This window comes from Tupaia chinensis, unplaced genomic scaffold (genome assembly GCF_000334495.1).
Source record: "Tupaia chinensis unplaced genomic scaffold, TupChi_1.0 Scaffold000392_1, whole genome shotgun sequence".
NCBI classification, from domain to species: Eukaryota; Metazoa; Chordata; class Mammalia; order Scandentia; family Tupaiidae; genus Tupaia; species Tupaia belangeri.
The window spans coordinates 1,397,790-1,409,672 of record NW_006159894.1 but is presented as its reverse complement, the minus strand read 5'-3'; the positions used below and the strand labels follow the sequence as shown (position 1 = coordinate 1,409,672).

Sequence of the window (11,883 nt, the reverse complement as noted above, 5' to 3'; positions counted from 1 at the left end):
GAGGAATGAAGGAATGGAAAATTAGGGTGGTAGAGGGTTCTGAGGGGGAGTGATCCACCAAAAATAAACCTGTAATAAAGTATCCCATGATTATGAAAAATTTGAGAACCACTGCTTTGGAATGGTTAGGTTAATAGTCCAACATGAACTGTGGAATATTCTAAACAGCACCTGATACACTGTTAGTATTCAAAACAGTTAAATAAAACCACCCCCACCAAAACTAGCAGCAATAGTTTAAAAAAAAAAATGTAACCTCAGAATATAAATGACTGGCTCTTGAGCCAAAGTTATACATTTGCCATTTTCTCATGAATCCAGTCCATCTTCAGTATCCATCCTGGAGCATATACACATAGCAAATTTATTCAGGAACTTTTCAGTGCCACTGTGCTCTTCATGCATTTTTAATATTTTCAAAAACTTTTAACTTTGTACTTCGACACTTTTGTATGTACATTTGTTGTGTACCTTTTTAATCCAGGCTTGGGCACCAGTATTGGCCAACTGTTCTTGTGTCAGAACCTGTACTCCAGTACTTCCTGTGAACTGGCCAGGAATAGAGTTCAGCTGAGCCCAGGCATCAATCTGAAGAAAAGAAGCCATCTCAATTAAGTAAAACTACTTATCTGATAAAAGGGTAGTATTAATAATTTAATTTACTGAGTGAAAATGGTTTAGTTTCTGAAAGACTGAACAGACTTAAATATTTAACTTTTTTCCCTTAGTTTTTGCTATAGGGTATGTGCACTTGCCATGGACAAGTGTGTATGTGTGTGTGGGGGGGAGGTGAGTTGTGATTCTCGCTTTCTGTCTTTCTGGTAAGCACATGTGCTCTGTAGCAAAAAAAAACAAACAAAAAAAACACCAAACAATAAAAAAAAAAAAAAAACCCACAAAAACCAGAAACAAAAATAACTTGTAAGCCTTCCAAAGAATCAGTTCATAAACAACATTCAGTGCACCTGGTTAATGGAGATTTGAGGTATCTCTCTAAAAACTGAAAGCATAGCCATAATATTTAAAAATGTATGACCTACATGAGAAATGTAGAAAGACTTTTTTTGAGAGGTTTTTGCTTATAGGGCGTGTGCTCGCCAGAAAGGCAGAGACAGACAGACAGAGAGAAATCACTCCCCCAAAGGGGGATGGTCATGCCTCAGTCCTTTCTCCTCCATTCTCCTCTTGGGATCCTGAGCACACATGCCCACCGTGAGTTTAAGCCACCAGGTCCGAGACTCAAACCACGGTCAACTACATGGGAGTCCAGTGACACAGCCATCATGCCAACAGCTGGTCTCCATGTAGAGAAATTTTATCTCAAAGGATCCTCTGCATTCTCTGAACTATATCATTACCTGTCATGACAGCCTGAATTTCTAATTACTTCCTCCTTCAAGATATTAAAAATCCAAATTACATTCATGACATATTCTTTTAAAAAAGTAACTAATACAAGAAACCCCACCCAGATACATAAAACAGCTATTTTTAGGAACTGCAGCATAGAAGCCAGCAGGTGGTATGCTACTTAGGGCACCGGATACCCACAAGGCTGACTGTAGTTCAAGTCCCAAATACCCACAAGGCTGATCGTAGTTCAAGTCCCAGACCTGGCAGCTTGCTTTCTCACTTTACCTCTCTCTCTTTCGCTCTCTCTGCCAATAATGATAGTAATAAAATTAAATAATTCTTTTAAAAAAAAAGAGGCTACATCAATAATCAATATATACTATAAACAGCTTTAATTCATTTATATTATACTTATTGGACATCCGGAATTGTCACCACTGTATTGGGTGGTCAGAAATGTCAAGACATATTTTTCTATATGTTTCTATGAAAAAATGCATCATGACTTTTCTGGCAACCGAATATATCCTGTCTGAACACAAATTTAATATCTATGTAGATTTACCATGGAAAAGTAGAGAAGAAATGGAAAATTCGTCCATTTGTAAAAACAGATTCTGAATTTGGACTGCATGGGTTTGAACACTAATCCCCTCACTTACTAGTGGTATGACTTATGGTATCATTTAACCACACTTTTTATCTCAGTTTCCTCAGATGAAACACAGGAACTAAAAAAAATACCTACACATTTGTTGTACACTCTTAGCTATTAAACTCTTAATAGGGCAAAGATCATTCTCTTAAGAAATCATTCCTGTCATGGGACCAGCAGTTAGCATAATGGCTATGTCGCTGAACCCCCATGTAGTTGACCGCGGTTCGAGTCCTAGACCCGGTGGCTTAAACTCACGCCAGGCGCGTGTGCGTGCGTGCCCAAGATCCCAAGAGGAGAATGGAGGAGAAGGGATTGCGGTGTGGCCATCCCCGCTGGGGGATGATTTCTTGCTTTCTGTTTCTCTCTGTCTCTGTCTGGCGAGCGCACGCGCACTATAGCAAAAATCTCTCCAAAAAAAAAAGAAAGAAATCATTCCTGTCATATAGTTTACTTAAATTGATGATCCAGCCCCAAATCACTTTCATTAAAAAAAAAAAAAAAACTAGTTAAGGTAAATGATAACTAGTTAAGATAAATGGTTTATGTCTTAACTCTCCAGTTAGTGAAATTCTCCTTGACACATTAAAACTACTACATACCCGTTCCTGAGCTCGATTTAACATACTCATGGCTTCGAGGTCAAATGCATTCTCACTGAGTCTTTTCTGAGCAAGTGCCCGTTCACTCATTGCTGTAGAGATGTCCACAGGCTAAGAAAGAAAACAGATAATTATCTCAAATTACCATAGTCCCCTAAATTCTGAAAAGTGCTCATTTCTTTAGTTGCTGTTAGTCAGAAACTATATAATCATCTTATAGAAAGCCTTGAAAAGTAGATGAGGATTAAAGGTAAGTTACAAAGCAATTACAATAGGCAGCATAACCCAATCCAAAATCTAACTAAAAATGTCAACGTTGTTATGACTAAATGTTTCAATGTTATTCCTACTATATCAAACGGTAATCATAAAAAGTTCTGTTAACAACTTAATCTATAGCCTTCACTAGGAAAAGTAATTTATAGTAAACTGAGAACTTCTTAACTACTGTAAATTTTATACTTAGCACTTTTCATTTTATACTATTTCTTATTGGCAAAACCTCCAGAAACAGTGAACAAAGTTGTTGAGGGAGTAAGAAACCATATGCTGGGGCCAGCAAGTGGTGTGGTGGTTAAGGGCACTGGACTCCCACATGGATGACCATGATTCGAGTCCCAGACTTGGCGGCTTGCTTTCTCGCTTTCCCTCGCTCTCGCTCTGTACCTCTCTGGTCAAAATCTAAAAATAAATAAATGAAATTAAATAAAATAATTCTTTAAAAAAAAGATTAAAAAATAAATAAATAAACCATATTCTGTCAGTGATCTTTCCTTTATGGATCAGCTCATCTTTTCACCTTCTCAGGTGTGAATGGGTAAAACTTGATTCTAATAACTCTACTTCAAAGAACATATTCAATATATACTTGTTTTCTGCTTTCATATAATTATTACTATAGTTATTGATAAAATATTTCATAAAATGTTTCATCAATTGAAACATTTTTAAATGTGGTGTCTGAAGTGTCTCAGATCGTCTTTTTCAAAGCTCAATGCCACCTTTTAAAACCAAATGCTAATAAGCATATTTTGTTTTAAATTTAAAAAGACCAAATTCTCAATTTGTCTGATTTTTGTGTGAGATAAAACCACAGAAGGGAAAAGAAATATTTGCTGTTTTTTGTTCTAAAACTAAGAGCTCAAGTGTTCATTTGCATCAGCTTGCCAATTCTGATTTTAATACCACTTAACCCAATTAATGTTTTCTACATTGTCTAGATTATCACAAAAGAATATTTTTATAAAATGTTTATCTGACATAGAAAGGTTTTGCTATTTTCATATATAATGAATGATTAGCAGGTACTACATGGATATGATAAATATAAGGAAGTCAGTAAAATAGTTAGGAGGTAAGAATTATTTTTGAGGTAGAGGCTAGCTATATACTATGTATTATGTATGAGACATTTCTTTCAAAAAGAAGACCTACACAGTACAGATGGCTATTATATTTCATACATAAGACATCACTAATCTGCCTTTTCCCAACTTTAGAAACCCTTAATCAATCCATCATTCTTAATTATCTTGCTGGATCATCTACTTTTCTTTAGCTGAATTGTTTGGTCTTCCACAAAAGATAGATTTTTATATAATGCCTTCTTAAAATGTAGGCAAAATTAAAAATTTATTATCACTGTTTTAGACTGCTTATGAATTTCTTAAATAAAAGCTTTTCTAATTCAACTTACTATAAAATTATCAAATTAGAGTATTTATATTGCAAAAACTAGTTAATCTAAACAAAGTCTGAGACTGTATGCACCTTTCAAGTTCTACCAGAATTCTGTTCCATGCCTGGATATTTAAGGCAGATATTAAAGGCCAAAATTTACATCAACTATACTTATCTTGGATATTTTCTAAAATGGTCAAGTAGGAATGTCAAGATTATTTTTGATATCCCATCAGATAAAACAAATACTACTTCATTAACTTTCCCAGACTTAAGTCTATAATGCTAAGTGTTAAGGAAATAAGTTATAAATAATAAGTTTTTATTTTACAAAGGCTAAAATCTGAACGAATACAGAAGTCAATGTGCCTACTCACTATTCCAAGCCCCAATTCCAATTCCAAGCTGTAAATCAGCCTTAAAAAGGATAGCTCTGAAAACTTTCCTAGAATAAAACTAATTCTTCCCAATAAAAAGCAAATGAATATACCTATTTGTGAATTCATTCTTCTAGAGACATTTATATATCATCATACTTTTAGTCTTTTAGCAGGTAACTTTTATTTTCAAATAAAGTTCTAACTTTTTTCCCTAGGGTAGTTCAATTTTATTCTACAACAGGCTTAAAATGTGTGCTACCGAATTGATATTAAAATAATCTGTGGGGGACCAGCAGTTAGCATAATGGCTATGTCACTGGACTCCCACGTAGTTGACTGCAGTTCGAGTCCCGGACCCAGTGGCTTAAAACTCGCGCCGGGCGCGTGTGCGTATGTGCCCAAGATCCCAAGAGGAGAATGGAGGAGAAGGGATTGCGGTGTGACCATCCCCCCTGGGGGTGATTTCTCGCTTTCTATCTCTAAGTCTCTGTCTGGTGAGCGCACGCGCCCTACAGCAAAAAACCTCTCAAAAAAAAAAGAAAAAGAAAAACAAATAATAATTTGTGGGGGACCAGCAGTTAGCGTAATGGCTATGTCACTGGACTCCCATGTAGTCAACCGCGGTTCGAGTCCCAGACCCGGGCTTAAAACTCACACCGGGCATATGTGCATGCATGCCCAAGATCCCGAGAGGAGAATGGAGGAAAAGGGATTGTGGTGTGGCCATCTCCCCTGGGGGGGTGATTTCTCGCTTTCTGTCTGTCTGGCAAGCGCACGTGCCCTATAGCAAAAACCTTTCCAAAAAAAATAATTTGTTACCTAATAGTAATATTTTTAAAAATTTGCTAGTCTCTGTGTGCAAACGTAAGGGGTGGGGGCACAGAGTGGGGGTACAGGGAGACAGTGCAAAAGTATTCCCTGTGGGAACGGTCACACCACAATCCCTTCTATTCTATCTCTCCATCTTTCGGAGTTTAGGCATGCATGCACACATGACCAGCATATTTTTCAAGCTGCCAGCTCTGGGATTCCAACTGTATGGTCGGCCATGTGAGAACCAACCCCTTAACTACCAGCTAGCACCCTAGTAATAATTTGACTATTCATTTATATTCATATTTTTAGTGTGAATCAAGATTATCTTGACTTCCTAAGTATCCTCTAGAATTTGTATTAAAATGCCTGTTTCCAGCCTTTCATTACCTGGGTTATGCAGTAGTGCATAAAAAAAATTAATGCTCTAATCTCCAAAGTATTATTATTTAAAGTTCAGACCAAATATTACATAGCAATATTAAAACACTCACAAACTACCACAGTTACCATTTAGGGCTAAAGTGTCCAACAGATCTTTCTGCAGTAATAATTACTGAGCATCTGAAAAGTAGTATGATTTAAGAAACTAAATTTTTTTTCCAGCAGCTGGTGACTACTATATAGGGCAGTGAAGGTTTAGAATCTTAACTATCCTTGGATACTGTTCAGAAACAGAAGATTTGTTTTTTCATACTAAAATGACGCTGAAAAGCTCTTTAAATACTGGAAAAAAAGATAAAATCTCTAAAGTACTGTTATCAATCTGTCATCAAAAAGCCTTGTTTGGTTCCACATGGTAGACCTGTTTGCTACTACACCTAAGGAATAAAAATCAGTGTGTGGATATATTGCAGGTATTAGGAAAAATGTTTAATCTCCTTATCCTTAAACATGCTCTAAAAGGTAAAAATCTACATTAAATGTGCCCTGAATTATAACTCTAATGCTCACATTAATAAATAATGCACAAACTCTGTAATCTTTCAACCTCCACAGTAAAGCATATTATTACTTCTAAAACCTATGAAGGTATCAAGTGTAATGAAACACAGAATGCAATTGGTACTCTGTAAACACATGAGCTGTATTGTAACTGCCTTTTATACACTTCTTTTAAAAAAATCTTTCTAAATTAATTTACTCCCCTGTTAACCCAACTATTGACATAAATAGAAAAAAATCTTTAGATATTTTTAGAACATCAATGAAAGGATATACACAAGTTAAAGATCACTGTTAGAATAGAGTGAGCCAGATACACACCTCCTATAACAAAAATAAAATTTCTTTACAGTAAATTGCAATTATTTCAAAATTTAAAAAGGCTTCAAAGGAAAATTTTAAGAGAACTAAAGAAAAAACATCTAGTCTGTATATAAAACATGATTTTAAAATACTTAGCAAAAATAAGACAACAAATTTATATAAAAAATGACAATTACAAAAAAGCCACATTAGATACAAAATCCCAAATTATTATTGTTTGATTGCTTTTAAAAAGTGAATTAACATTCTTTTTATTCTAATACATAGAATTCTCTGATGAGAATTCTTAACACTTCTAAATAAATTATAATAGAAAAACAGTATGTTGATGATTTAAAGCCATTCAGTGTTAACCAACTAGGAAAATCTACAGAGAAAAAACTGATAAACAAAACTATACATTATACATTCTAGCAGTGGTAAGATCTATATAGTTAATTTCCAATTAAAATTTTCATTTTATTCCAGGAAGTTAGCTTTAATAAACTTTATCAATTTAGAACTTCTAAAATTAAGAGAATTTCTGTTCCACTGGGATACAAAAATATTCAGTAATACAAACCTAGCACAGGGCTTGATATAATGATCTCTTAGTACCTAAGCAATCATTAGACTTTAATAGAGCTAACTTTTGGCCCCTTAAAACACAATAGATATAGTACACCCACGAAAACTCTTCACTAGTTACAAGGAGTTACTATTCTATTTGTACTTATGTCAAAGATTTTGTGTAAGTTTTCTACCAAGACTTTGCTAACTTTAGAACCAAGAATCAATGCCCCTGAAGACTACTGTTTAAATATTAGTTTCCCAACATTCTTTATTTATAAAATCAAATTCACACAAATAAGGCTAAAGTTCTGTAGTTGCTCTTTACTGAGAACGATGGTGGGTAGTTTCTGGGTAGGAAGATGCTGCTATGACAGTAGGTTGATGAGTTGTTTTTCACAAAGATTTATGCTAGTTCATCCACAGCAACTATCCACTCATACTTATGTAAAATAGCACCCATGTGCAAGGCAATTGCTGGGTAGAGTTTATAGCAAAGTTAAATCTGTGATCTTTGCCCAAATGTTTTATTCAAGAGTAGAAAACCACTAACTCCATTTATATTTATTAAAATGAAAACAAAACAAAAAAAAAACTAATAAATTTTTTAATTTAAAACACTATTCAGTTAGAAAGTTGACTATTTACAAGAATTGTCGTTTTGTTCTAGGAAGCCTTTATTTCAAACCAAAGGAGCCAGTGCTCCCATAAAATGTCACCAAAAGGGGGCCAGCAGGTGGCGTGGTGGTTGGGGCGCTGGATTCTCACATGGTCGACCACGGTTCGAGACCCGGAACTGGTGGCTTTAAAACCACAACAAATTAAAAAGATAATTTTTTTAAAAAGAGTCACCAAAAGTATTCGACAAATATTGGCATATAGAACATTAATTTTACAAATATATTTTATTTACTGGTTAGCTTAAGTAACTATAACTAAACATTTTTATATTGTGAACATTTTCACTAAGTGTTTAACGAAATTATTGCTACATAAAAGTGCAGATCTGAAGAGAAAACAGTCCTGTCCCTTTTTCCCCTAAAAACTTGAAATAGTTTGTTTAGAATTAGTTAACCGGGGCCGGCAAGTGGCACAGTGGTTAAGGTGCCAGACTCCCACACGGCCGGCTACAATTGAAATCCTGGACTTGGTAACTTGCTTTCTTGCATTCTCTCTCTCTCTGTGGTTAAGTTGGGAAAAAAAAATGATAATGAGTAAAAATAAATAAATTCTTAAAAAAATAAGTAATATATTCTTCATAGTCTAAGAAAGTAGCATAAAGTAGCATAGTCTTTTAAGAAAGAAAGTAGCATAAAGAGTTGTAATATCAAATAGATGTATATATCTTCGCACATCAGACATATCTGCTTCATTCAGTCCTTTTAACTTTTTCTTCTTCTGTTTTAATAAGACACTTTTACTCAAATAATTTCAGTACCTTTTTTTTTTTTCAGCCTCTATCCCCATATTTAATTTTCCTCAACTTTTATTTAAAATGTGATAACCACATTTGGCAACAAATCAAACAGGCATCACACTGTTAGTTTTAAAACCTAAACTGGCTGAGTGCTAAATTTTTAAAATAGTGAATTTCAAATATATATGAAGATATATAGGTATCTCAATCAAAAAACAAGTGTAGTCATTAGGACTTACTAACCCTTTCCCCATGTTCAACTGAAGAAAGCTAAAATAGTGATAGTCATCTATCTTTTCAAGGAAAATCCCTTTTAGGTCTTCAGTCCATTTGAAAACTTTTCATAAAAACAGTTTCCCTGTCCCCTCCACTGGACACTTTGTTTAAATGTTTAATCTGCAAGGAATTACCAAAAGCTAGGCATCAGGATTTCTAAGTCTGTTCAACCCTTCTTATCACTGTTTATATTCAGCTACTACAAGAAGATTAAGTCAGCTGCAAATGTCAAGTGACCTTCTCTCCGTGAGATGTGCAGCGAGTCTGACTTGGGAATTGGGCAGTGGAGATACTCAACTGTTTTCACTAAAACATTGTCTAAACCAGCTATCGGCACCCCATTGATGATGGTATATTTTTTGCTTGAATTGTTGAACCCCATGTGAATATGGATTATAATAACTGCTTATAAGTTGCATTGTCGAGTTATTATGTCCAGTTTAATTTTACAGAACTCCAGAACTCTTCTTTTCAAAATGCCGCCAAGTCAAAAAAAGTTATAATGTTGCCTGTGAATAGCTCAGGAGGGAAATATTACTATCAAAAAATTTCTGATTTGGGTTCTGTTCACTTCTGGATTTTATAAACTGGGTTTACTTGTAGAATTAGAGGCGTTTACTGCAAGATGATGATATGCCCAATGATGGGAACCTTAAGTGAAGAGTATTGGTCTCTCTGACCTACATATCCCAGAATGCAAAAGGAGGTCCATAAGGGCATCAGGTGTCTAAGTCCAGTCCTTGGACAAATGTCTGGGCTCTGGAAACCAAGGGTGAAAAGTGGTAACACCTAATCTACAGCATCAATTAAAACTCCCACCCACCCCTATTAAGTCTCCACCCTCCCAGATCCCCCAAGCGTGATTTTGCACAACAAGTTAAATAAAAGTAAACTGTTTATTAAAAGATACAGCAAAGGTACAGATACAGAGATACATACAAAGATACAGATATATATATATATATTTACATATATATACAGTCTTGCTGTTTTCATGTGCACTGTATTTAGCAGCACATTATTTAATCAGGCGGCATTTTAAAGGGGTTGTTTTGACACTTGGCATTATTATTGCGTCATTTTGACAAGATACAACTATAGCCTCATGGAAAACTCAAAATGTGATTTCCACTTCTCCACTTTGAATAGTAGCAAAGAGGGGAAGGAGAAGGGAATGGAGTACCAAGGCTGAGCATTAGGTTAAACACAAGAATTCAAAAGGGCCAAGGTAGCACAGGGAAGGGAAAATAATTAAAATTCAAGGATATGAGACAAACCTAGAAATATAGTAAAAAATCCATCATATAAGGGCAATGGGCTATGTACCCAATATGATCACATCAGCCTACAGTGACCTTTTCCAATCCAGTTCTTGTGTTGAACCTGAGGATCTGCCTCTTTCTGCTCAATCCCTCCACCCAGTACATTTGCTACCACCAAAATCTAGAGCTATAGAGCCTCGAAGCAAAACGGGAAGCTAAATAGTTGTACCTTGGGCTACCTTCCCACAAGTGCAAGGAGGGCCCAATGTTGGGCAGGGATGTGATAACACTGTTCTCTGCAATTCGATGCTTTTCACTTTGTGGCTTGGTTCCACAAAGTGAATTGCATCGAGTTACTGTCAAATGAGAAGCTGCGGGTTGTTTCATCTGTCGTCTAACCCGGCCCTGCCGTTTAACCCGGCCCTAAGAAGAGTGAAACAGAATCCAAATCAGATATAAAGTAACAATAAAATGGCAGATTTAGGTATATAAAAGGAAAAATACATAATTTTTCTCTTACTTACCTCTGAGGGTAAACTGCTGCTGAAAACATTATCATCATCTTTGTTTTCTTCACCATTTTTCTCAACAGGAACCCACTCTCCATAAACACTATCCGCTTCTTTTTTTCGATGTTGAGATCCAGATGACACAGGAAATTCTTTTGTTAATGTTACCTGGCTTTTTGGTGGGGTTGGCTTTGCTGCAGCAATCTAAACATAAAAGGTTTCTTAATTAAAATTCAGTATAAGAAATACAGTATTAAGTAGTTTCTGAAGATTTTCAACTTAATCTGAAGGAAGTGATTTTGCTATTTCTCACAGTACTTAAGCCGATAATTAATAAACTAAATTCCATTTGGGTTTTATTAAGTCATTCCATAAACTATGCTGTTTTATCAATTGATAAGCAGTAATACTCACATTCAGATTGAAAAAAATGGGTTTGGGTTCACTGAGTTTAAAGGGATGATGATAAAAAGGAGGCTCTTCTTCCTCTTCATCCGAAACATGAGGTTTATTCACTATTACATCATCATCTTCTTTACTCTGTGCGATCTGTTTGCATTTCTTTAAAAGTAAAAACAAACGAAAGATCAATATTCCACTTTAAATAGACAATCATGTAATTTCTTAAAATAAACCAAAATCTTATTCATGTAATTTCTTAAAATAAACCAAAATCTTATAAAATCAACTTTCCAAAAGTTAGGTAAGATCAACAGGTTATAGATATGTAATTTCACTTATTAACTGTTATTTAAACACACTCTGGTTAGTCAGTCAACAACATTTATTGAGCACCTACTATGTGCAGAGCACTGTACTGAGCACTGTCTGGGGAATACAAAATAAAAAATAAAAAATAAAAGACATGGTCCCTGCTCCCATGGAGCTTACAATCTAGTACAAGAGACAGAATACATACACATGAAATAATTGAAAAACGCTTTTACAGAGCAACACAATAACAAGTGCAAACTGATATAATACAAACCGAGTACATAAGTGCTAAAAAGAACAAAGGTTTAAGAGAGAACAGAGTCAGGCAGAGTTAGAGAATCAAGGAATATTCCTTGAGGATTTCTAAGCCAGATTTTCATAGTGAAGAACACAGATTGGTAGGG

The 11,883-nt window shown here is 35.1% G+C and overlaps 1 protein-coding gene across 1 annotated transcript in view; it reads right to left on the bottom strand.

Annotated features, from left to right (window-relative positions):
- Positions 1-11,883, bottom strand: part of SON (SON DNA and RNA binding protein) — a 41,914-nt gene that overhangs the window by 6,577 nt on the left and 23,454 nt on the right. The window contains 4 exon segments of the mRNA XM_027773982.1: positions 472-588; positions 2,611-2,721; positions 10,781-10,969; positions 11,180-11,326. Coding sequence (XP_027629783.1) covers positions 472-588; positions 2,611-2,721; positions 10,781-10,969; positions 11,180-11,326 — 564 coding nt within the window.